The sequence below is a fragment of the Colius striatus genome, chromosome 1 (genome assembly GCF_028858725.1).
Source record: "Colius striatus isolate bColStr4 chromosome 1, bColStr4.1.hap1, whole genome shotgun sequence".
NCBI classification, from domain to species: Eukaryota; Metazoa; Chordata; class Aves; order Coliiformes; family Coliidae; genus Colius; species Colius striatus.
In genome coordinates this window covers 158,661,317-158,688,891 of record NC_084759.1, presented here as the reverse complement: position 1 = coordinate 158,688,891, position 27,575 = coordinate 158,661,317, and the positions used below count along the sequence as shown (strand labels likewise).

At 38.7% G+C, this 27,575-nt stretch overlaps 1 protein-coding gene across 5 annotated transcripts in view; it reads right to left on the bottom strand.

Moving 5' to 3' along the window:
- Positions 1-2,803: 2,803 nt before the first annotated feature.
- Positions 2,804-27,575, bottom strand: part of CDK17 (cyclin dependent kinase 17) — a 95,248-nt gene continuing 70,476 nt past the window's right edge. For all 5 annotated transcript variants that reach the window (XM_062015189.1, XM_062015217.1, XM_062015198.1 and 2 more), the window contains 13 exons: positions 21,671-21,796; positions 18,509-18,565; positions 16,832-16,946; positions 16,336-16,430; positions 15,306-15,368; positions 11,079-11,202; positions 9,975-10,095; positions 9,336-9,433; positions 8,920-9,025; positions 8,111-8,153; positions 6,855-6,945; positions 6,544-6,621; positions 2,804-6,121 (listed from right to left, as the gene is read on the bottom strand). In XM_062015189.1, the coding sequence (XP_061871173.1) occupies positions 6,084-6,121; positions 6,544-6,621; positions 6,855-6,945; positions 8,111-8,153; positions 8,920-9,025; positions 9,336-9,433; positions 9,975-10,095; positions 11,079-11,202; positions 15,306-15,368; positions 16,336-16,430; positions 16,832-16,946; positions 18,509-18,565; positions 21,671-21,796 (1,155 nt within the window). In that variant the 3' untranslated portion in view covers positions 2,804-6,083. The remainder of the gene's footprint in view (positions 6,122-6,543; positions 6,622-6,854; positions 6,946-8,110; positions 8,154-8,919; positions 9,026-9,335; positions 9,434-9,974; positions 10,096-11,078; positions 11,203-15,305; positions 15,369-16,335; positions 16,431-16,831; positions 16,947-18,508; positions 18,566-21,670; positions 21,797-27,575) is intronic.

Sequence of the window (27,575 nt, the reverse complement as noted above, 5' to 3'; positions counted from 1 at the left end):
AAAGAGATTTAACAGCATTAGTGAGAAATACAAATTTGTTGAACTGAAGAAAAAGGAGAATGAACCTCTGGCAAGGACTCTGGAGCAAGCAGCGTCATGGGCTGCCTTGGCTGGGGGTGAGCATTTGTAGGGAAGCATCCAGGAAGAGAGAACTCTCCCATTATGTTAGGAGATCTTGAAAGATTCCCATCAGTTCCTGTTGACTCTGCAAGAAGTGCGAATGGATAAATGTAGCCTTAATTATTCCTAAATATTCCTGATTATTCCTGGCTACAGGCCAGCTGCTTCCTCCCACAGATAAAGGACACAGAAAAGAGGAAAGACGTTGAAAAAAATGAGCCCAGGGTGTGAATGAGATGGAGCAGGGCTGGAGGGAGCTGCTCCACAAAAGCACAATGGAGAGGGGATGGGGAAGTGCATTCATCCCCCGCCCTGTCTGCAATGCACAGCAACGGCAACTCCATCAGCAAGAAGATCCCACTGTGACAAATGAAGGAACTTCATAGCTATGATTCTATGACAGCTCTCTGAGGAAAAATGTGTTTGAAGGTATGGCATATCTGAACTGGACTCGTATTGCATTAGGAGGACCATAAAAGCAATCAGCTCAGGCAGGCCTGCTTCAGGGATTTCAGAGGATGCAGCCAGGACAGTAAATTAAGCAGTTATTTACAACAGTAACTATGTACATATGTGTGCATTCACAGTTGAAGTTGGCTCAAAAATTACAGAATCACAGACTGGTGGAGATTGGAAGGGACCTCTAAAGATCATCCAGTCCAACCTCCCTGCTAAAGCAGGCTCACCTCCAGTAAGTCACAGGAACACATCCAGGTGGGTTCTGAAAATCTCCAGAGAAGAGACTCCACACCCTCCTTGGGCAGCCTGTGCCAGGGCTCCCTCGCCTGAACAGTAAAGTTTTTCATTAAGTGGAACTTTTTGTGTTCTAGCTTATATCCATTACCCCTTGTGTTATCACTGGACACTACAGAAAAAAAGTGTTGCCCTATTCCCTTGACATACAACTTTCAAATACTTTTGGTTATTAATGAGATCCCCCCCCAGTCTCCTCCAGACTAAACAGCCCCAGTTCCCGCAGTGTTTCCTCATAAGGAAGATGTTCCAGTCCCCTGATCATCTTGGTGGCCCTGTGCTGGACTCTCTCTAGCAGTTCCCTGTCCCTTTTCAGCTCGGGAGCCCAGAACTGGACACAGTACTCCAGCTGAGGCCTCACAAGGGCAGAGTAGAGGGGGAGCAGAACCTCCCTCAACCTGCTGGCCACACTCTTCTTGATGCATCCCAGGATGCCATTGGCCTTCTTGGCCACGAGGGCACATTGCTGGCTCATGGTTAGTTTGCTGCTCATCAGCACTCCCAGGTCTCTGCAGAGCTGTTCTCCAGCAGTTTGACCCCCAGCCTGTACTGGTGCGTGGGGTTGTTCCTTGCCAGATGCAGGACTCTGCACTCATCCTTGTTAAACCTCGTGAGGTTCCTCTCTGCCCAACTCTCAAGCCGGTCGAGATCCCACTGAATGGCAGCACAGCCTTCTGGGGAATCAGCCAGTCCTCCCAGTTTGGTGTCATCAGCGAACTTGCTGAGGGTACACTCTGTCCCCTCCCTCATCCAGGTCGTTGATGAAGATGTTCAACAAGACTGGCCCCAGAACTGTGGAACCCCACCATACACAGGCCTCCAACGTGAGTCAGTTCTGTTGATCCCCACCATAACTTGCTCACCACAGAACTTAAATCAGTTAGGGGATTTTAGGAAATGTGTGAAAATCATGTAAAATTGTAACATACACTGTTTTTTACTGCCATCAGTATCTTTCTTTCCGTTAACGACAGAGGAATAGCACAGCCCAGCAGAAAATCAAAACATTAAAATGAAATCTAGAATAGCTCAGGTCTAACCCCAGTTCTCACAACATCAATTTCCACTGTGGCCTAAAACTAGAATGTGATTTTTGTGCAAGTAAATTCCACGAGTGAAGAGGCTGTATGGCACAGACTACAGAGTTTATTTATCTACTTGGCTTTTATACTTTTCAAAATCATCCCAGCTTCACAGCCAGAGCTTACTCTACAATGTATCAGTCAGCTTAACACTTGGGCAGAGCTGCCTTTCTGTTTTAGCATGTACACTTGTCCTCTGGTCAATCTCTTAAATTAGTCTGATGTGGATGTTGCTGAGACATACTGACGTTGCTGACCTCACATATAAGCCAAACAGGAGCACCGAGTCTCTAACAGCTCAGTCTCTGAAATGACAAAAAGAAACAACTCTGTAAAGGGTAAGCAATCCAAGTTCCTCCCCAAAATGAAGACATTTCATAGAAATGTTGCTTTTGATTCAAAGCCAAACTTTACTATGGGTAAAAAAGGTATGGAAATGTGCTAACGAGGTGCACAAATTATTTCAACTCTGCCTGTTAGCGACCAGACAAATGATCACGTGTCTGTGCGCGCATGTTGTCACAGACAAGTAAGTTTCTCATTTTTCTCCAGAGTCACCACGTGCTAGAGCTGTGCATTTCCATCCTCTTGTCTGGTTTTCTTTCAAGTCTGACCTTAATTCTGGGTATTCCCTGGGTTTATAATACTTAGCTGGGGGATATTTACAATGCACTTTCCATATATTTTTGTCCTCAATAACTGTATTCTTAACCTTAATTCCATCTTAACACTGCAACAGAGAAACAATGCACCTTTTTGACACTGAAGAAGTCCTGTGTAGACAACAAGCAGGTGGCCCAAAGAAGGCTGCCTTGTGGTTTCTCAAATGATTTGCAAATACAAAGATGTTGGTTCTTTAATAATTGTTTATTTTAACTTTTATTGCCCAGTTCAGGGATACACTCTGGCTACTTAATGCTCTGGTAAAGCAGCACAAAAATAACACAGCTGTGCAGAGATGCACGTTCCACAAGAGCATTGCTGAGCAGCTGGTTTGCCCCTTTCCATCTCTCACTCTGTAAATCCCCCTCCTCCACCCACCCTCGTGCCCCTTCAGCCTTCACCTGCACGTGTATCCTCATCAGCACCTGCCTCCTGTCTCCAAGCCCATCTGATTCCTACACACATCCATACACACGGCTTGGCACTGCTGCCCCGGGGTATATGGGATACACTGGGTAACTTCTAAAAACAGCTACTTAATATCAGCAACAACTTACAGGCCCTTTCTCACAAACTGACCACTCATCTTTGAGCAAAGGCTATCAAGACCAAATCTTGAAAATGATCCTTTTTTACTAACTATCTGCTTGGATTTTTGTCAGGGTTAAGGTCTTCTCCCAAAAGGCCAACGCTCCCCTGCAGTTCTTGGGACAGTGAGAGCAGGTCCGTGGTGCCCGATGCTGTCAGGCGGGAGGCAGATCACTGAACTGCATGAAAAAGGTGTCACAGAAAATGGCCAGCAACTTCTGCCCCAAACAGGCAGCTGCCACGGAACTGTCTCTGCTGATGCAGGAATTTCAATTATAGACAGCGGGGAAGAAACTGGCTTCACCACAGATGCCAGAGTTCTTAAAGCTACCTCCTCAGGAAGCAAACTGCTTCACTTGCAGATTTGTAGAAAGACGTCTTTATAGACAGAGTCCTTTTAGGGAAGATTTTTTTCATCTGCAACAAAAAAAGCCGAGTTCCTACTTAAAACAGAAACCTCCTTTTGTTAGCTGCAGTTGATCTCTTTCTAAATTTAATGCACTTCACTTTACCAGTTAAACCTTTAAGTCCTTGACTCATTAGTGTCACGTTACTTGTTCTTTTATGACCTATAAAAGATTACTGTCCTAGAAACGCTAAATCCCACATCTACCCACAGTGAACATTTACTCTGTATCTTCACTATTTTTTTACAAAAAGGAGACTTTTTTTCCTGATACTTCTTGCTTGAACGCCATCACGTCTACAACAGATTTCCTACAAAGTTAATCGGTATAAAATCTAGATCAGATCCATAGCAACTATAAAAAAATATATATAACAACTATTTCAGGACAATGGTTTTCCTTCGGTGCCAAATCTACCTGTGACACGCGCACACACACAAACGCTCCCGTTGGTGTCAGTGGGAGACTCACGCATGTATCCCAGACATGTGTGATGCTCCAAGACGCAGGCAAAGCTCCTGACACCGTGTGACACGCTGGACTTACTTGCCAAGAACTAGAAAGTGGCCGAGCCACCTTCCTTCTGACTGCCGCTACTTCAGCGCTGCGCCAACTACTGAGGGGCCAAAGTTAAACCCGGTGACTCTCACGACAAGACGGATCTAGCTAAATGTTTCCAACGGTGCCCCAAGAACTGTAAGTTCACTTAGTCTGTATTTTTTAACAACACAGGGCCTTTGTTATTATAAATTTCAAAACAAAACCAAAGAATTCCACATAATATTTATACTTTCAAAAGTACAATATTAATACAGGTCGGTCAGTTAGAAATAACAGCAGTTTGTTAAGGTCTACAAGATTCAACGTAAAACCGGTTTACAGATGCTGAAAAGCAGTAGTGGTCCAATAGTCACCATTACACATGAATTTCTCTCTTCCAGAAAATAATAATAATAATAATAATAAAAAAAACCAATTCAAATTTACCAGTATCAATGAAATATTAATAAAACACCCCCAAACATGCCACAATCACTATTCACAAATAAAGTTAAAATGAAATATACAAAAATTCACTTAATACTGTTAAATAACAATAAACTACAAGATTTCCTGAACAGAAATGGTAGGACCCCTGAATGTTTTACAGTGAATGTCAGGAAAAATTAAGTTACCTATGACTATTGTCATGATATACCAGCCAAAGATTTACATGACCATTTCAAAATATACCAATAAAGATTTACAGTCTCTTTAAGATGCACTAAACAAATAGGTTCATAAAGGTGAACACAAATGCTTAAAAATACTGTAACCATCACCAAGGGTGTACTTATGATACTCACTGAGATGCATCAGCATAGTAGTAACGTGTTTACTATCTCTGGTAAACGGATAACATCTAAGATCTGAAAAACTCTCCAAGTTCCTATTGTAAAAGCTCCATAGTATAGTGAGTTCTTATCAAGTACAAACTTGCATCTTTCCAGTTGATTTCAAGTGAATAATGCGCAAATGGAAGAGCAACAAGGTGGGAAAAGTGTGACGTTATTCCCATGTTCTTGTAATTAGTTATTCTGCTCCTCTGTAGTAAAATTCTGAATTTCAAAAGTAAGCCAGGGTCAGACGTATTATGAATCATCTTTTTACTCTTTGTATTTCTAAGCTAAAAACAAGGTAAAAAAGTCATTGTTTCTGCAAGTCATCGCCTCTGCAGGCCCGATATGCACAACAACGTGCAAATATCTGATGCTGGAATAAGCCTGGCAAAATTTAGCACCCAGTCCCCACGCTCTCATTTATCAATAACTAACGTAGGGCCTGAGAGCAAAGAGTAGTTACTGTTCACTTGTTCGAATCAACTTCCACACCGTGTGCTTTTCAAAAACGTAATATGCATTGTAATTTTTCAACTATTTCAACACATACTTCCAATGTTAAATAAGGAATTAAGTGCCATGAACTTAAAGCATTAAAGATGGTTCACCTATAGCCAAGCAAAGCTATGTTTACATTCCAGGAAACACTGCAGTTTAAGAAATACAAAAAAACCCCGCAGCAATAGAACATTTTATGAAGAGAAACAGATGCATTCACATATTATAAAGCCATTGCAACTTCTTCAGGCATGGAACTGTTGTGTTAACTATACAGACAGTAGTTATTTAGCAGCAATGTTTCTGCAATAAATAATGCACTGTGTTTCTCAGTCCTGCACAAAAATTGCAGCTACAGTTACATCAACAGCTGTAACCTACTGGCTCTAGTGGCAGAGGAGACCTTAAAACCAACTGTACAAAAAATTGTCACACTGTGACAACAAATATAAAAACATAATCTGCAGGTTGGAAATAAAAAGACTCCACTGTGAAGAGGACAGTGTAGACAAACTGCGATTCCAAGTCCACCAACAGAGAGCACTGCCTTCAGATCCGAGTCTTTGATCGATAGGATAGGCTTGGGCTCTGCTTTAAAAGAGCATGCTCTGCCTTCTGTTCTTCCCATGTCCTACAACACAACAGGGACCCTGGTAAGAAACCCAAGCGTTTGCCCAATAGAGTATTTGGTTCGGTTAGTGCCCACACCTTCTGTCTTTCTACTTGACAGAATATCCTCTGTGAATAAACCAGCATCAATACTTTCTTTTAACTGCATTTATGTTGTTTTGTTGGTGTTTTTGTTTACTGTGACACCATTCAATACCCACACAGTAACGGTTTGGAACTCCCAACACAGTGTCCCGTTAAGGGTCCCTCTGCCCAGCCCATTCAGCTTACACGTCTCTACCGGAATCTAACCAAATCATTTCTTATACTTGTTTGAGTACATTCACACAGACCAATTTAACAAAGTATTTTTCAGTTCCAAGTGTCTCTGGCACAGCATTCTATAGGAACTGTAGATAGGAGAAAATACTAATCTTTCCATACCTGTCTCTGGGTACGTGGAATTTCGAAAGCCAGGGTCTTTTTGCAATTGGATCTCTTTTAGACTGAATATTGAAACACCTGGAATGTAACAAAGAAATTAATTCACATCCAAACAGAGCCATGCTTTACTGAACAAAGTTGTACTCAATGACACAGCTTAGGTAGAAAAATGCTTTCTATTCCCAAATATTTAAGTCAATATATACCGGACCTTCTGTAAGAATTTAGATTTCTGAGCTTTTCCTTAAGCAACGTATTTGGCTTTAATGTACTATCTAAACAATACTCTGCTACTTTACTACTGCTCTTACTTTCAGGCAAAGTGTGTATTCTTGTTCCAAGACTTCTGAAGTATGCATGCTTCATGGCCTCTTCTGCTGAAATTCTCTTCTTCGATTCATACTATTAACATAAAAGGATACAAGGGTGTTGGTTCTCATGAAAAAACTCAAGTGATTTCACCAAAGGGATAAAGAGTTGGACTTGCTCAGTATTTCCCACCAACTCGCTGGGACAAATGTGTTTTCATTACATTTATTTCACACATCAAAATCTATCATATGTTATCTAAATTAGTTATCTAAATTAGTATTATCACCATGTAACAAAATTGCTAAAACAGTCTACTTCGCTGCTGTAAATGGATGCAAGTCAGAAACAATCTTATCGATGTAAGAATGATTAGATGACAGATTTCTTTCTACATAATGATCCAATATTAAATTGCAATGAAATGCTACTACACATCACAAAAATGTCATTAATTCGATGGACTATGCTACAGCATTTTGCATAAAATGGAACTTCAGACAACACGGTCTTCAGCCCACGCTCAAATATCTCCTGCTTGGCATTAGGGCACATTTGGACAAAGATGCAGACACTGAAAAAGCTGTATACAAATAAGAACAAAGTCTAAACACGGACTGCAAATAGTCCTATGACACAACGCATAAACACATGAAGACCTGATGTATAATTTACATTACAAGCTGCACAGCAGAGTAACTGCATCCCACCTTATGTAATAAGAACTTTTAGCACTATGAAGTTACAGTGCTTCTGCATCTACTCAAAGACTTAAGAGTTGGCCTTCCACCTTGCTTCTACCTCATGTTTAATATAGATTAAGAGGTTAAACCCACATACTACTTCACCTTTTGAACACAGTTTGCAAAGTCAAAAAGCAGTATTAAACCTTAGTAGTTGCCTCTCTAGTACTAAGGTAAGTTTGTTGTTACAGAAATTTAGTATTTGTATTTAAAAGTTCTGGTTTAATACCACCTTTCACATGAGATTTAGGGTTTTTTTTCAGGGAATTGCTAACACAGAATCAAGTCTATTTTTACAAGAAGTAGCAAGAGAAGAAATCACTTTTGGCAAACAGTACAGAGGTTTCCCCAAACTGTCATCCTTCCCTATTCTGTCACCCACTACAGACTCAGCTGATAGATCCCAGAGAGATCCAACAGAAACACAAACAGTAGCTTCTAATACATTTTGTATACAATCTATTAAAACTCTAAACTTGCACTTTTACACAGTAAAGCCACAAAACACATCTTACTTGAAGGAACTTCGCTATCAATTCAATTCCTTCTGTGTCTAGCCTAAAAAAGAAGGAAATATTTTGTTATTATAGTTATTGAACTACATTTACAGAAAGAAAACTGCAAAGGAAGTGCCTTCATTAAATCGGATCTAAAAATTAAAACATGGAAATGCTTTCATCTAAACAACTGTTCTGCTCGTTGATGCGTATACAGAACAAGACTATAGGAAAAACACCGAGGACAGACAAATTCTGAGCTTTGTGATTTATCAGGGTGACCCAGATCATTTATTTCAGAAAAAAAGGGTAGTTGTTATTTTTTTCTTTAAAGTGTAACATTATTTGTTTACTAGAAAGACACAATGTTAGATCTTTTTCTTCAGTCAATAAAAAACCTCGTTACAGTCTTCATTATGAAGTTTATTTCATAAATAAGACCCTTCAAATTGCCCATAATGGCTTCAGAATGATTTGAAGAGGCTGCTCAAGGAAACCTTGCCATTTTAACAACAGGCCCATTACGTAACAGAAGAAGATTTGGGTTATTTAGGAAGTGCCATGTGAATACTCCTACTATGCAGACATTATTAATTGGAGTTTATAGTTCCACAGGTCATTAGGGAGCTGTGGCACCTTGAAGGATATTAGACAAAGTAATCACATAGTACCAGGATTATGCTTTGTGTTATTATCTGCCCACAGTAACACAAGGGATAATGTAGTTTTCCAGCACTCAGTGGCAGACTGGACTTGGAAACACCTTCACATTTACAAACGTGCAAAGCCACAGGGACGCATATTTCTATTAATAATGCACAAAGTACCTTGGTGCATGGTTGATGAGAGGTTGTGGTTTATACTTAGGAAAGTTGTAGTTTCTAAATTCATCACTGGAAGAAATGCCTGGCCATGTCTCTTGACATGGGGTTCCTGCATTTAAAAAAAGCAACAAATTCAACTTAAGAAAAATGTAAAGAAACAACTTTGACGTAAAATAAGCACTTAATCCTGTAACTGAAACAGGAAAGAAAGATTAAAGAAACAATCACCCAATGAGTCTATGTTGTATGAACGCAGCTATGCACTCAGCTCAATCGTTCTTTCATCAAAAGCACACTCATTCACATTCACTTCAATGCAATATAAAATCTCATTGCTTATAAAGATCTGCACTCATAGAAAAAGTGTTTAGAAGAATAAGCATATAGCATTAACGTTACTGCTAAAAGTACCCACTTACCCAGAAGTCTGAAAATTAAGTGCAGCTCATCTTCAACAGTTGACCCAGGAAAAAGAGGCCTTCCTGATGCCATTTCAAAAAATATGCATCCAACACCCCTTTATAACAGCAGAGAAAAAGATAAATCAGAAACAATCCAACAATTAATTTAAGCCTTCAGCTCCTAAAGACTTCTGTGATTTCTCTTCAAATAAAACATAATTAAATTAGTTGTTAGCCACACACAGCTATTAATGACAGTTTCTGAAAGACAAGCAGCAACAAATGAACTGCCAAAGACTAAATAAAACCTAACGTCATAGCTGTATTATACCCTCCTCCTTCAGATGTTAAGTTTATCAATTTTATTAAAATGCCACGTTATCATGTCATTAGGAGAACATATTTGGGGTTTTTCCCCCTAATGCTGAGAGTTTAATACCTGCTTATCCTAAGCAATAAAAATGTATTCTGCATTTTCAGAGAGAAATAACAGCATCTTCCCTTGCCTGCCAATCCTTCCTTTAAACATCTCATGCAGTTGTGATCGTCAAAAATTCAAAGGATGAGTATTTTAATGCTACTGTATAACAACAAAGAACTGACATTTTTTCAACTTGTCCCAGAACAAACATTTAAATTAGTGAAAGTGACACAAACCACATGTCAATTTGAGTTGAATACTCTGAAGATCCGAGGAGGACGTCAGGTGGTCTGTACCATAACGTGACAACTTCATTGGAATATGTCTTTGTAGGAACAGACTTTGCTCTAGCCAGTCCTTGATAAAAAGGGAAACAGAGTCACGTGCAGCCTGCTGAAATCGGTTTTTGCAGGAAATTGACAAAGAATTTTGAAGAGCAAAATCAATCTTTTTATACTTGCTAAATACTTCCCCTTAATATTCATTAAAAAGATCTAATAGATTTCTACAACTTGTGATTTGTCCCTTAGTGTTTACATTGACCTCATTATCAGCATTTTTAAGCACAGAAGACAGGTAAACAGATCAAAATCTGTAGTAATCCTACAAATTTCATTAAAACAACAATGCATTAGATCAATATGACACCTGCTACCCCTCTGAAAACCCTTCTGCACTATTTCCTTTGGAGAATTATGTTGCAAAAGGCAGAAGGCAACAAATGAATAATGAAACCATGGAAACAAACCAAATAGTGTTGGCTCAGCAGGGGTTTTCCATCCTCACATATTCAGTTTGTCAGCAATGTCTTCAATAAAATTTAGGTTTATCATGTTAGATGCAACCTTCTGAGCAACTTTCTCACACAAAAAGGTGAAAAACAGTGGTAGCACAACTTTCAAAGGATCTTCCTGATGTAGAAGATAACAGGAAACTCTGACTGCCTCACTGTACTGGAAACCCCAAAAGAACTTGGTGCACCGGTAATAGAGCAACACCTAACAATTTAGCACACGGACAAACCCTTTGTCTCTCCCATCATGGTTGCTTTGCTTTGGAGTGATGATGAAGTGTTACAAAAAGCAACTTGAGCTCTACCTTAAGGCTCTGACTAAGTGTCAATTCCAAAGGAATCTGTAAGACAAGTCAAGCGACAGTATCACCTATACATGTATTATTTTGATTACTAATACCCTGTAAAAGGCTAACTTTCGTGTTCCATCTGAGAATGCACAAATTCATTCCAGACCTGATGGCCTCATCTTATCCTTTATAAAGAAAAATGCACTTCTTTTGCTGAGTGAAGAAAATATTTGTTGCAGAATCATTTCAGGCCATACCAAAGTCTGCAAGCTTCAGTTCTCCTTTCTCATTAATGAGTAGATTCTGTGGCTTCAGATCTCGATGCAACACCTTTCTTCTGTGACAGTATGCCAAACCACGAAGAATCTGGTATAAAAATAACTACAAAAGAGAACATTTATATAAAGACTAAAAATGTGCATCTACAGATTACATAACAGCCTATTTGGGCACTGTAGAGTTAAGTCTGTATTTGAGAATTCTTTTTGCCCTGCTTATGAAAACAAGTTACTTTTCCACATCAAGACATTCTGAACATCTTCCTTTTGTTTACATATTTAAAATATCTTTATGCTAATGCACTGCTTTAACCCTATACAACAAAGATTTTAAGAGTGATTTATTCTGCTTAACTGAAGAGAACTACAGGGCTGTTTAAAGTAGGCATTTACTGATTCTCTTCTGCACACTTAAGTCTTTAAAGGTAATTGTCTCTGGCTATATTCAAGCTCCCTTCTGCCACAGAAACCCTTCTGAAAATGCAGCTAAGCATCCTTTCTATCCAACTGTGCAAAACTATGTAAAGAAGGTTTTGGTATGCTACTGAAAATACAGAACTGGATTCACAAACTCACAAAACATGCCGAATTGGGAAGTGAGGGTTACTAAAACAGCCTACTGCCTCTGGCATTTATATTCATACCCTCACCTTGACACACGCAGGTTTGTTTTAGTCTGTTGGAACAGCAAGCCAAGCAAGCAACTTCACTCATGCATATTAATACTGGACATATATAGCCATAATTCATGGCGATGAAGAAAGGTTCACCAGAGGGCAGCCAAGAAAGTTCACATCATTGCATTAACAACTGCTATTTCACGGTTACTGTATGTACAAAGGGTCTGATCTTGAACATGAGACTTCTGGGTAGCCATTGCTGGCATTTAGCACACCACGGTCCTCAGTCAAAATAGGTGATCAAATGTACAATGAAAAAATACAGAAAGCAATGTTTATACCAATGTGACAAATTCAGCATGTAACAGGACTTTAGAGGAAAAACACTAGAATGTGTTTTATATGACCATCACTCTGTTTTTGTACCAGGTGACACCATCACATTCTTTTTCATAAACTGGCCAAATACACAGCAGGTGTAGTTACATCCATCTGTTCTCACTTTGCTTATGTGGGATTTAGCTCTTCTAGAAAAAAAAAAAAAAAAGAGAAGAACTGGAACTAACTTTTTCATTTTTTTCCTTTTTGAAGAGCAGAAGGAGAAGCAACAAGTTTTGTTCCATCTACTCATGCTCCTATTGATGCAGGGGTAGTCAGCCCCAAATGACATTAACAGGACTACTGTGGAAAACGATAGCTGTCTCTATCTAGTGTGCACTGGGACTAAAAGGGTTAGCAAAAAAAAGCTAAACAGACTATTCTACAGAAATTGTGGACCTTCAGCACAGTTAGCCGGGACCTTTTGGAAATGCACAGGATGACACGTATTACCTCCAAACACCTGCAGAGATCATATGGTTCTTTATATGGTACAACTTCTGCTTTGGTAAAACTCAAACCTCTCAAATTAGCTGAGAAATATGAAGGAAGTGATGACAAGGAGGTCTCTCAAATGTTAATAATGATGCAAATTCCCACAGTTACGGCAAAGTGAGCCCCTACAGCTACCACGGTTAAGCAGCTGTTCTGGTTTCCCAGTGCCAAAGGTACTGACCATATAAATCTGCTCTTAGGACACAGCCTTAAATCACAGGCAAACAAGGAAAAACAGTTCCTATGTTCAGCTCAGATTGCCACAAGCAGATTCCGCTTGTTCTCTAACTACAGTTATTATAGGAGTCAGGTTCCCACTTATGGTTTTCCTTTACTCTTTTTTTTAAGCTTAGAGAACTACTTACTAACTTGTAGTTAATTAACAACAAAAGCATAATTATGTTTTTTGTTTGTCTCTCTGAAGTAGATACAAATTAAGGAATTTCCTTTGTAGACTCTCAAAGGAAACAACTGAGCCGGTTAAGGGCAGATGTCTCTCCCTGGAGATACTTACTGTGATGTGACAACAGAATAAAAGAAAAAGCTAACCAAACAGTAAACAGTATGTAGACTGAATACCATACGCCGTTCAACTAAGAACAGATTTCTCAACGTGCAACTAAGCCAAAAACAAGGATGACAACTCTACTGGAACGCACACAAAGCCCATCACTTCACAGTATTTAATATGTGGTGTTGTCAACCACATTTGTGTTATACTGTATAGGAATAAAAGTCATTTTCCTACCACACATGCACACTCGTGGTTTTGTTCTTTAGGACTGCAGTGTAAAGATAACCTTTTTCAGAAAGAAGTTTAAGAGTTTCTCAGTGTAAGAATTTCTCAAACACATCTACCATACAAGTAACATCCTTTTAAAGGACATAAAGAAATACTCCAGTTTCCAAATCAAAATGTGCTAACCTAAGAGAGAGGTAACACCTGAACGTCAGTTAGTTTCAGCAGGCCAGACTGGAAACTGAGTCAACCGATCTGGCCACAGCCATGGCTAAAAAAACCCAGACAATTAAACCTTAAAGAAAATAATTTCCATTTTATTACTAATGGTAAGATCAATGCTCATTCTCAATTATGTATTTTTAATTTCTTACTTGTGTGGTAGGCGGTGGCATCCAAATCCATATTTGTGATTGAGGCTACATTTTCCTTGGTGTGTACATATAAATTTTGTTTGAGGATGTAACAAACCACAGACTAAACTTATTAAATGAATATAAAATAAAGGAAGGACAAGAAGAAGTCAAGAGAGTTATGAATGTAGTACTTTTTGGGAAATTTTATATTTTAAATATACAGCTTGACAGAGAATTGAAAATGTGTAAGGTTATATAATCTCCTGTTTTCAGTACTTTAAACATCTAAAAGCCATCTGTAGTGGTTTTGCCTGGGCCAGGTTTTTGGTAGCAGTGGGAGCTACAGGGGTGGCTTCTTTAAACAAAGATCTGCCAGAAGCTTCCCCTGTAGCTGACAGGGTTAGGGCCAGTCAATTCTGAGCTAGACCCTGCAGTCGACCCAGGCCTGGCCAACTAGTGACTGAGGTAACGCCTCTGTGAATAACATATCGGAGAAAAAGCTGCTGGGCAGTTGCTAAACTGCAGCAGCAACAGGGAGTGAGAATGTGAAAACATCTCCACAGACACCAAGGTCAGTGGAGAAGGAGGGGGAGGAAGGTGCTTAGCCACTGAAAGAAAGACTCCCCTGTGACCTGTGGTGAAGACCAAGGTAAGGTAGTTGTCCCCCTGCAGTTCATGGAGGACCATGGGGGAGCAGAGATCCCCTCACAGCCTGTGGAGGACCCCATGCTGGAGCGGGTGAATGCCTGAAGGAGGCTGTGACTCCATGGGAAGCTCACCCTGCAGCAAGTTCCTGGCAGGATCTGGGAGTCTGCAGGGAGAGAGACGCCCATGCCAGAGCAGATTTGCTGTCAGGATTTATGATTCTGTAAGGGACCCAGGCTGGAGCAGTCGGTACCTGAAGGAACTGTTCTGCTGGTGGATGACCCACATTGGGGCAGGGTGTGAGGAGCTGCCCCCGTGGGAAGCCCATGCTGGAACAGTTCGTGAGGAGCTGCAGCCCATGGCAAGGACCCATGCTGGAGAAGTTTGTGAATGACTGTCTCCCCTGGGGAGGAACCCCACAGTGCAGCAGTGGGAAGTGTGAGGAGGTCTCTCCCTGAGAATAAGCACCGGCAAAGTCCATCTGTAATGAACTGACCGCAACCCTCATCCCCTGTGCTGCTGGTGGGGAGGAAGAAGAGTCCTGGGAAGAGGAAAGGGTGGGGGGAGGTGTTTTAAGATTCAGTTTTATTTCTCACCTCCCCGTTCTTATTGTTCCTTTAACAGATCAAACCTTTTTCTCTGTTTTGGCCGTGACGCTAATTGCTGAGTGATCTCTCTGTCCTTATCTCATCTCACAAGCCATTTGTTATATTTCTCTCTCTCTCCTGTCCACTTTGGGAGGGAGAGTGATATTACGACTTGGTGGACACCTGGCTAAACCAGTACACCATTAAAACTAAAAAGAAAGACTCCATTTGATGTCAAATATAGTTGAGCCAGGCCCAAAGGTCTAAAAGGGAGTTAAGTTTCTTTATTAAAAAAAAAAGCTTTAAACCATATGGCTCCTGATTACTAAAGTCTCTGAAACAAAAGAGAGAAACAGAAGACAATCCCTGTCAATAAAATCACTCACCTTTACATTGTGCATACTCATGAGGTTACCACAGTCATCCATGTACTGCTTCAGATCCTTGTCCTGTCAAAACACCATCATCACCAATATTCAGTAAAATTGTGGCCAACCAGTTATGTGAATGATATTTACTGTTAGAACTGAAACAATTCAAAGAACTGAAAAAAAAAAAAATCTGAGCTTTCTGCAAAAGATGTTTGATGATAAAAAATCCAAAAGCCTGAATGTGCAGAAAACTCTGGCTTTCCTGAGGATGGAAACTCCCGTGTTCTCCAGCAAGCTGCATCATCAAGACCCACCTGGATGAGTTCTTGTGTGACCTACTCTAGTAGGTCCTGCTCTGGCAGGGGGGTTGGACGAGACGGTCTTTTGAGGTCCCTTCCAGTCCTTGAGATTCTGTGATTCTCTGATATCAGGCAACATTATTTGCTATTACCTTCTATTCCATCCTGTTTACGGCACAGTATTTTATGAAATAGCTATATTCTTCAGTTACAATAGAAGGAGCTTTCCTTCATCTTTTCTATCATGCTTACATATTCTAGCATATTATATAAAAAGAAAATTAGGTAAAGCTTCAGTGAGAAAGTGAAAAGTCTACAGTAGAGGAGGTAAGCAAGCAAGACATGTAATTGTGTATGGTTGCTTGAAAAGATTGTTACAAAAAGATTGAATATGTTGTTTACTTTGTAGTGTACTTTTTCCCCCAGCTAACTTGCAAGACTTGCATCATAACAGAGAACTACTGTGATTATCCTTTTTTACAGTTAATGATTTTGGAACAAGCAGGCAGTTTGCTCAGGTAGATCACCACTAACTGCTACTCATAAAACTCAAATGATCAGAACAGTAATTCTAATTTAGAGCAAGTTAAGAACTGAAGATGTTTTTTGATTTTCAGATGAAAAAATATTTCTAGATGAAGGAGAAAATCCCAGTATTTTTAAAAAGAGCACACAGTTTTTTTACGTCTGCATTACTTAGAAAAAATAAATTGAATGTAAAGCTTGTTAGTTGTTCAAGCACTTACCAGATATTCAAAAACAAGAGTCAAAGACTTGTCTGTGTGCACAATATCATGCAATGTAACGATATTTGCATGCTTCAGGTCTTTTAATAATGACACTGCAAAAGAAATTTGTAAGCATAAAATGAATAAACGCAAGCCATAGGCAGTACACATATTTCTAGTAAGTTCATATATATAAGATTTAAAAAAAAAAAGCTACTTCAAAGAACAGAATACTCACATAGATTAATTAACAAGAAAGATATTTAAATGAAATAACAAAACCAGACATGTAAGTGACAAACTGTAAATATTTCCTAACTATACAGTTCAGACACAGGCAGTAATTTGATAATTCTTAAACACTGCTCAGGATATGTAGATCTTATTCAGTATAAACAAAATAATCCATTTATAACACCAGTAGCCTATGTTTTTCCAAGTACCAACAGTACTTTGGTCAAAAAGAACTCTAGAAGTATCTGAAATATTAAGAACGAAAAAACCAAGTTGTCACCTTCTCTTATGGCTGTGCATGGTGCCCCCTCTTCATGTTCCAGGCGGATTTCTTTCAGAGCTACCAGGTTCTCTGTCAATTTACTTCTCCCCTTATAAACTGTTGCATAAGTACCCTACAAAATGGAAAAAGATGGAAGCTTTTACAAGTTGTTCCTTCACTGAGAAATCAGTTAAAAAAGAAAAGATGAACTTGTGTCTGAGGTTCTAATAGGTTTCATTTTGGATACGAATGGTTTTTGCATTCTTTCATATGTCGATTACAAAAATATTTTATAAGCACAGGTCTGAACACACAATAGAAGACACAAAAGGTGCATATTCTTAACAACTCCAAAAATCACATGGAAAGCTATACACCACAGAGCTACCAAAGAAGTCAGATCAGGTAGCGCTAGGTTCACAAAGTTCACTGGTATCATTTACCCTGTTGAACATCTCTACTTGATTAAAGCTAGCTCAGGTATCTCTAGACCACGTTGCAGTTATGTTTCCAAAGGCTGTAGACACACTCTTGCACTGCTTTTAAGAAAACTTTGAACTCCTGTTGATATCTTGTCTTCATTACATATTTCACATGCGATTGGGGGGTGGGGGGTGTGGGGTGTTGTGAAAGGTTTTTTCGACTGACATAATGAACAGTGAATATTGCAAAGTTTATCTTTCCCAATTTTGTTTTCTTTTTACATGATAAGAGATTCAAAACTCTCAAGGCATGTTATGTAAGGACAAGAAATTCTGACAAAACAGCAAGTAGGTACAACTAATCCCAGCAACTGCAAAGAGGAAACAACAAAGTTACAGAAAGTGCCCAAGGTTACAGCACATACCGGGTGGTGTCCGCTACACTTGGTAAGCAAGTGAGTACATCTGCAACTATGGCTTGACAGCTACTAGACTCTGAAGATATGCAATGTTGTGTCATATCTAGTGATCCATCTAACAAATACTATAAGCAAAATTATAAAATAAAAGTATTTGGAAATGAAAACATTGCAAATGGAGGACTGGCTGAAATATTCACAGCAGAGATGCCCATCAGTCCTGCCTCCTTCTGCAACGTTCAGTGCGTCTCATTCCAGTGCTCTCTGTCCATTTTTGATTGTGTTGTTAAACCTCAATCAAATTGCACAGCACTCACACCTGAATTCCACCTCTTCTCTAGAAGTCAGAGGCTGAGTGGTGGTAGAAAGCTGCACTGCTGCCCTCTCAAAAGGAAAGGCAAGCTCAGCATTACATGCTTAGCTTGGCAGCACCCTGCTGACTGCCTGGCTCAGGCGTGCAGGCTTCTCCGGCAGAACATGCAGAGCTACTGTTGCTCCCTGCAAGTGCTGGCTTCTTGTCCAGCATGAGCATCCCTAAAGCCTAACTCACTGCCACAGGACACCAGACTCAACTGGTTTTATTATCAACAGAGTAATTTTGTTTCTCTGCACACAAAGCCAGTTCCAGTTCAGTGCTGGTTTTCCCGACTTTGGTTTTTTTTTTGGCTTATTATATGTATAGAGCACTGTACGGTTGTGATATTATTACATGTTGAATACATTTGGTTTATTGAAAAGATCCTTTCAAATGGCTACTTCGAGTGAAATGGAGATTTTCAGTTAACATTTATGCAAAATTTTACGTAAGACATTGTCATCAAAACAGCACCACCTTCAAACAAAGCTATACCCACCTCGCCAAGCTTTTCTAACTTGATGTAGGTTTCCATTTTTCCAAATCCAATTTCTGACTGCAAGGAAATGAAATGAAACACAGGTCACTAAAACCGAAATGCTTTACATGTCCAACACTTCATCAGTAAGCTAAATTTTGTTTCAGAAAAATACCTGATAGCATTTGACCAAACACTATACAATTCTGCTAATTTAAAAATTCTGATATAAATGTGTCCCAGCATCCAAGGCTAATGCTCAGCCTGCTGGCCCATCTACTGCGTGTCCTGGAAGGACTATGCACTTAGACCAACACCCCTTACCCTATTTACTGCTCAGGTCTTCTCTACGCTTCTGATCTGATTACTACTAATGAGGTTGTTGTAGCTTAAAGCATAAAGTAATCTCAAACTATTTCATCTTTTTTCTTGCTCGGTATAACTGTATGCTGCTGCCTCCTTCAAAATAACTCTATTTATTGGCTGCATTCAGATCTCAGCTCCAGGTTTCCTCTCCTACTTTGACCTCTCAATGCTTTTCAGTCTGTAACTCTGCCAGTAAAACCCCTAAACATCATTCCTCCATAAGCTTCAGTTTTGTCTCAACAATTTACATTTCATGGCCCATAACTTCAAGTCTTTGTGTATTTTACTCTGATCTATTCACCTTCTCTCTTTTGTCACTAATTCAGCTCTGCAGTGCAAGCCAGGAGGGTTTATCTGCCTATATAACACCTTTTTCTGAAGACTGTAAGGTCATTACTCTCTTCCTGTAAAAATCCACTGCTTCTCTCATATTTAAATATATGGTTTTCTCTTACAGTTATTTTTATGTAAGCCCACTGTCAACTTCACCAAAAATTTACGTTGTTCTTTCAGCTTTAAGAATGATGAAAGTGGAGATCTAAACCACATCAATTTTTAAACCAATTTACATAATTCATATAGCCTGTACACTGTCAAAAGCCTAAATCCACATTCATGGGATTCATGGGGTTTTCCTTTACTGACAACAGAACATACACTAAGACAAAAAAGCCAAGTTTTCTCCCCAGAATCACCTCCTCCCTCCACTTCCAAATATAGCTCACCACTTGCTATTTATTTCTAAGGAGTGATACTTTGACCCCATACTGGCTCTTGCACCTACTTCCACAAACTAGATTACACAGATTTGCTGCTACAATTTGATGGATATTGATATTGTATATTATTTCATGGTAACACGCTGTAACATGAATACTGCTGACTGTATTAAGATTTGACAACAATATAACGTGCAAGTATACTAAGAAAAGTTGGATTAATACTTAATTTTCAGAACGCATGTAAACATATCTGAAGTAAGTGTAAGATCTTGTTTGCAAACATATTTGACATATGTAAGAGAAAATATAGGCACATAATTACGTCAACATGGTATTAAGAGTAATGCTGCTTTATTAAATTAGTTTTGGAATTAAATGTCTTGAAATTGCATATGGATACTTCAGCATCAGGCATATTTACAAGCTTGTCGAAACCAAGCTGTTTATCCCCAAATGCCAATGAAGTTGATACCTGACAACCCTTATAACATCAGTAAGATTTTAAACATACCACTGATATGGGTAAGTTAGTAAAATAAATATTGTGTTTCTAAAGTGCATTTTGACCTACTTAAACAAGTCTTGAAGTGAGTATTAGACAGCATCACAATTAAAAAGATAGGCTGCTTAGTTTACAAGAGAAACTAAAGGAGAACTCATACCCATCGGCCTTGTTACTGCCAGGCAGTCTGGAATACAACTTAAATGTTTGAATTCTAAGAAACTTCGATGTTGTTCATCAAGACTAACTTAAAAAAAATCTTCTTTAGACAATAAAATCGTACAGGATTTCCTACATATAGATTTCCTTCAAGACCTACCTTTCAACGTGTTTAATATTATTGTCACATTTTGGTTACCTATTGCTCACAAGAACAACTAATTTCTAGATTCTTCAAAGCAAGTTTAATTTCTCTTTTCCTTCAAAATAATTTCTGAATTAATTTGTTTTTCTGCAATAACCATCTGCCTACCTTGACTTCCATAGAAACAGTCACACACCGTATTTACAGTCTCTTCCTTCTAACGAATGGTGTGTAAGAGCTACACTTACGCTACTTTGCATGTGACACTGTACATGTGTATACAAAATACAATAAAAGCAGGCGTTTTTTTGTTGTATTAAAAAAAAAAAAAACCCCAGACTTAACAAGTCCTCACTTGGTACTTTCTATAGCCTTCTTCCTTTGATTCCTGTAAAGTCCTGAAAAAGAGACATGCCTTTGAAGCAGAGCACTATATTCATATATTGTAATTAACAGTCTGCTAGCAAGCTTTCAATGACATACTCAGAATAATGAGTTCTTGGATTTCTTTTAAAAGTTAGCTTGAAATCATGAAAGGGCAATGCAGAAAATGCGTATCTGCATACCACTGCACTGCTGGCAGGTTTCACTTTGGACTCCTAAGCTCTGAAAGCATTTTTAAAAGCCAAAAGAACCTTGTGACAGGAAGCTCACTCAATAGACACACCATATTCATTAGAGGGCACTGTTTTTCTGTCTTCTAGAAGGTAAAGAGAGAACTTTCATATTCCCAAAGCCCAGTGTTAAATGAATAAGAGGATTTAAGTATCCAGGAAAATCCCCTCATCCCCCAAATACTGTATTCTACTGAAAAGATGGTATTGAAAAAGTACTTCACCAGCATCTGAAAAGAGAAAAGTTTGGGGAAGTCTGTTCCTCAGTTCAATGCTGCATCAGTAACTAAGTGGTTAATGAGCCACAAAAATCTAGCACAAATATTTAATCTTGTTACATTATTACTTTTGATGCTTTGATTCAGTCTTTTCTTCAACATTTTCCTTGTAAAATGCAACATGCAGATGTAACACATTACATTTTATTTTTTTGAGGGTAAAAAGAACATGTTAAAACTCAACCATTGCTTTGTTATAGACCTTATTCATTCACAAAGAAGAACTATATTTTACTGGAATAAAACTATTCCACCACATGTCGTCTCACATTAATGTTTTTAGCAAATAAATCATGCAGTGAAGAAAACAGAGAGCAATGTGGATTTCATAAACCTATCCAGTTTTTCTCAGAAGACCTGAGAAGTTAGTTTAGTATGGAAGAAGGATTACACTTACTAGTGATGCTCTACGGGAACGGCGACTCATTGGCTGATCAAACGGGGGGCTGTTAATCTGCAGCTTTTCAAGATAGCCATCGGGTATCCTGATATCAGCAGGCAGAGACAAACGCTTGTTCAAATCCTGCAGGAAAGAATGTTGAAAAGAGAAGGGTCAAGTATAACTCAGAATTTTATTTGTTATCTGAAAAACCTGTTGAGAACTGCAGCATAACAGTTCATTCTAGGAAGGGAAAGAAGAATTATTTCACAGATTTTTTTTTTTCAAAACACTTCCAGTTGCTTACATAACAGGTTCAAAGATCCAGTCCTTTGCAAACTCATTTCTTTAAGAGGACAAATGAAATATTAAACTGTAATTAATTACATTGTGGGTAAATTACTGAGTTTTTCTGAATACTTAGGCACACTTGGAATACCAGAAACTTGGAATTCAGCAGCTGGTAAATACATTTATTTTGATATAATAATTACACTAGAATAATAAGAGATCTCCATGATTCAAAATATATCACTCTCACGTTTTCTGGTGACTAGAAGAAACAAACATGCTTCAACTTCCATTTGTTCTAGTCTTACAAAACTGAATCCTTTTGTTATTGATCCAGACTATTACAAATGTTACTACCTTTTCCTGTTTCGAAATCTTCAGTATACAATCTTTAGAAAACCAAAGTGTCACTACACAAATGCATTTTTCCCTACATCAGATTCTGCTTTTCACTAGTAAATTTTTTCAGCAACAACAGGTATAATTTCTAAGACAAGAGGGAAACAAAATTACTTTACGTTTCAATAAATGTGAAAAAAAATGGGGGGAGGGAGTAGTTGCACATTGTTATCAATTTTTTTAGTTTGCCTTTAATTTCAAACATGACAGAAAATGAAATATCAAATACTCTCTTAAAGCAGCCAGTTAGCACCACAGAGATACAAGGACAACATATCTAGACTATTGAAAAGGTATCACAAATAAATGGGAAGTAATTTCCAAAACAGCAGGAACCGGTTTTCAGTAAAGGTAGCTTATCCAAGTAAAGAAAATCATGCTTAGCATCAAACTATACAATCTGTCTCCATGGATTCTACTGTGAAGTTAAGAAGGACATCTCTGAAATCACCGCTTTTTCCACACTTTTCTCCAGAAGAAAAGGCAAACTCCAGATTTCTGCTGGTAGACCTCAGATTTGATCAATACTGAGTGACCTGAGGGCAGTAAGCTCTTCTTGATGTTACCGTATTTTACCTTACCTATCACCTCCAGCTTTGAATTCTGGGCATCCTGAGTTAAACTAAATGCTTGCAACAACATCCCCATTCGGTTCCCCTCAGGCTTGGCCATGTGTTTCCACTCGTGCCTTTGCAGCAGCTTTGAACCATTTCAGCATGCTAAATCATCGAGAAACTATCTCAGGCGAAGTGCACAGCTTCCTGCCAGCTTTGTGCTCCAAACAAGTTCAGTGTAAGGTCAGACAAGCTCACAGCCTGAACACAGGGCAAGAGAAGCAGCAGGGCAAGCCTGGGAAGCCGGCAGCTAAATTGGCTTAGATTGCCAAAGAACTGGATCATCAGACTTTTCAGGACTTGGGATCTCGGTGGACAAGTTGCTAAGCTTTCGTGTGGATAATGTATTTGAATCATGTGTAAGCATGATCCATACATGTCCTGGAGAAATAGTTGAGCAATAAGTAGCACTTAAAAATATATAATTGAATCATAGAATGGTAGGGGTTGGAAGGGGCCTTTAGAGAGCATTTAGTCCAACCTCCCTGCAATTAGTTGAATTTCAGGTAGGACTGAAGCGCTTATACACATTCCCCACATGAGTGATCTACATGTGCTATTCACTATGGCTGCTGGATACAGGCAAAAAAAATTTTGGAGAGATGTCAACAAAGCTTTCACTTCTGGCAGCTGATCCTCCTGTTTTCCTTTTGCTTCTCATAGCCCCTTAGTACAGAGCATGCAGCCTGTCAGCTTCTACTTTGCTGCCCAACATCAGCTTTTTGCATAACTGGAAAAATCAGTGTCTGTATTTCTTATTTTGTACAAAAGTTTTAAATTATCTCTAAACAAAAGAAGTACTGTTCATATAATGGAAGCTTTGGTCAACATTTTGAAGTTCAATTAAAAGAAAACAAAAGGATGCCTCAGTTTTGGCAGCTTCCAATTTCTTTACTAATTTTCAACTTTGGTATGTCAGGTTTTTCAAAACATTGGCAGTTTAAAAACTGCTTGTGTGGGTTTCAGGAAGGGAAGGAACTAATTAATTACAACAAGAGCTAGCAGTAAACCCTACAGTAAAACAGAATTTTCCACTAAAGAATTCTTTCTTTTTGACAGATTCTGATAATGCCATCTTCATAATATGCAACTCAAATTCAGTGAAGTTAGTGAAAAAAAAAGATTTCTGAAAAGCGAAATTATCTCTCCCCCACTGAAGAGGGCTTCAGATTATTAAAAATAAACAGATTAATTCATCTCATCATCCACTGCATTCTTCAGAAAATTCAGGTAGCTCATCAAAACAGACGAGCACAAATGAAAGAGCTCCAGGTTGCCTTACAAGAAAGCAGCTGTCTGTTTATAGGTATACTGAAATCATAGACCACAACTCAAAGGCTCTCCACGTTCTCCTCCCGCAGCACTTACGCTTGGGGCAGCCAGAGCAGTGCTTCACACTTAGCCCCAGAGCCTGGAAGAAGCATTTCAAAGCACACAGAGTTGATGGGCATGTAGGAAAGAGGGAAGCAATGGCAGCCTTTATGCTGTGATGGCAATTTGACAACTATGCCCTTAACTGTGCACAGCAGCTGCCGACAATAAACATACCTTTTGAAATGGAGAGGAAAGAAAAGGAAAGAAAACAAGCCTAAGATGTTTTACAGCTACTAAGGATTCATAACGTTGTAGTCCAGCTACTGTAAAAACTGGAAATTACAATATTTTAGGTACTAGAAAATGTTACAGGGAGAGCTAGTTATAATTCTGTTACAGAATTCCCCTTCATTCATTCTATGCCTACGCCATTTTTGCGTTGCACTCCCCCCATACTTGCTTCACAGATCCATATGACATCCTCAGTTCTAAACTGAGCTTAAGCGTAAGCTCCCATTTGGTGCTCCACAGTGCGTAACACAGATACCGTTTGAATGCAAGTGCTCACTGATGCAAAGCCCAAAATCTATTCTGCTTTCAAGAAAAAAACCCCATAAACAGTCTACTTTAAGTATCTGTTGTGGTTTAGGGTTTAGCTAACAACTAAGTATCACCTGGACACTTGCTCACTTCTCTTCCCAAGTGGGATGGTGAGGAGAAACAGAAGACAAAGGTAAAAACCAGTGGATTGACATAAGGACAGTTGAATAGGACAACACCAGGAGAGAAGAAATAATAACAATAATGCTAATGAAAGAGTATACGAAACAAATGTTGCACAATGCAATTGCTCAGCATCTGGAACCTGATGCCCAGTCCCTCCTGGAGATGAAATGCCTCCTCCTCCCAGTCAGCTCCCCCATTATAAACAGAGCATTCTAGTTTAAGTCTGCTTTCTCGACTCTGCACCCTCCCAGCTTCTTGTGAAAACTAACAGCGTCCTAGTCAAGCCTAGGACAATGTATAACAACCCTCACTTCCCTGTAATGTCTGTATTTATATTAAAAAAAACACAAACTCAAAATCAAAAAACAAAACCCACAACACAGTCTGAGGGGAAATGTAGGAAGATTTTTTTCAGGTTTCAAAGGTAATTTTTCACTGTAAATTTTCTACTTAACATTAGTAATACAATGGACAATATATGACAATATATCACTGGTGCTGGATGTCTACATTTTGATCATGTTGTAAATAAAATCAAAACACTATCTATTCTCTTCATCTTCTTAAGCTGAAAAAAGGTTTTTTTCTGAGAGGAAAACATAATGATTTCATTGAAACTGCAGCAAGTACTTTAGCTTTCCTCCTAAGGATCTACACTACTACTCACTCTACTTGTAATACTCATGCATGGTTGGGTTGAAATATCAACCAAGTCCAGATTTCTTTTTTAAAACCATATATTAAAACTGTCTTAAGCCTTTCATGACACCAATAATGGAAAGATCATACATAAAGTTACATATATAAAGTCTTCTTTATATTATAATTATCTTTTACTCAACTGTTTAAAATTGGCAAAATTAAAAGAATGTTGTTTAGACTGCAAATCCAAATACCTGACAGACAAATTATTATGTTCTGTTTGCCCATTCCATCTAATTTCTTCCCATTTTTGCAATAATTGAAGCAACTACCTCCTGGGAAAAGAAAGCAATCATAATTAAATGCTGTACAGCAACATGAAAGGAAATTCATCAGACGTGCACAAGAGAAATAAGCACATTTCCTCGTGGCTAAATAGAAAAACTGAAAACTAAAATTACATGAGTTTGATACAGTTGAAAAACCCAGCTAATTCAACTGGGACTATGTTAAAAAGAAAAGCAAGAATCCTATCATATACCAACTAATTCTGAGCCTTGAGTGAGGGGGAGAAGACTTGTGCATGGAGGTAAGGTTTAACAGAGAAAGCAAAAACTGTGCGCCCAAACAGAATGGCAAAATGAATGGATTCACTGCTTCCCATGGGCAGACAGAGGTTTGGCCACTTCCCAGAAAGCTGGGCCTCTGCATGCCTGGTGGCAACTTGGGAAGTGGAGGAAAAGGCCACAGCCACAAATATCACCTTTTCTTTCTCCTTCCCCCAGCTTTTATCTCTGAGTACCAGTCAGATAGTACAGAATAGCCCTTTGGCCAGTTTGGGTTGGTTGTTGAGTCAAGGGAAAGCAACTCATTTCACCACTGATGCTGAGCAGCCTTTGTGGAGAGGCTGACCTTAGCACATAAAGCCTGAAGTTGCATGTTAGATGTAATTGCCATCTCTGTTCCCTCCTGCTGCTAGCACAGCCATCTCATTGCAATTTTGCTATTGCTGCTTTAGTAACAGCAAACCCTGCTTTTCTAAACCCACATTTTGCTGCTATTTTGGCATTATGCCAGGCTGGAGTGCATGCAGCAGTAGGAAACAGCGATTTTTAATAATTTCTCATTATCTTAAAGCTCTGTGGAACTCACTGAAACAATGACAAAGACACTTAATGGATAGGGGACTTTTTCCATGCTAATTTCAATGACCAATTGAATCTAAACATGTTAACATTTCTCAGGAAAAAAAAAGCTTAAACCAAGGAAAACTACTAAAACCAAGAAACCTTTTACCACAGGAATTATTAGCAGGTTGTTAAAAATGCCAGTTGTTGTAAGATCCGACTACAATGCTGTTTAAAGAAAAAAGACCCATGCAAAATTAACAGCAGGACTGATAATTTTCCCTATGCTTTTCATTTTTTTTATACTTGCAATTTTGTGCTTGTGAACACTACAGACTTACAAGTCCACTTTTAACACCACAATTTTGCATCCTTTTATGAATATTTTAAATTTTTGGTTTATTTTTTAAAGCAAATTAGTGTACTCATATTATCTTATGTATTCTTTTTTAAACATACCAGGTGTACAAGTGGTGTGCACAGACCCTTGACTATGCTGGGGGAATCTGGGTGCATTCCTTTGTAACTCCCAGCAATCAAAGGTCTGCTGGAATGCAAATCCTTAGCTTTCATGGACAACAAAGTAGCTGAGGGAAAACCACCTTTTAGAAAATTAAAATGATAGCATTTTCTTATATATCACTTAAGATTTTTTCTTTCTAAATAAGGTTTAATTTATGAAAAAGCTCCTGTTGATGCATAGCATTTTCTAGTTTGTTTCTTTCATAGTTATCTTTAGGGTCAACTTGCAACAAACTATATTAGCCTCCAGTAAATGTGTTACTTTTAAAATGCTCAAATGCTGACAGT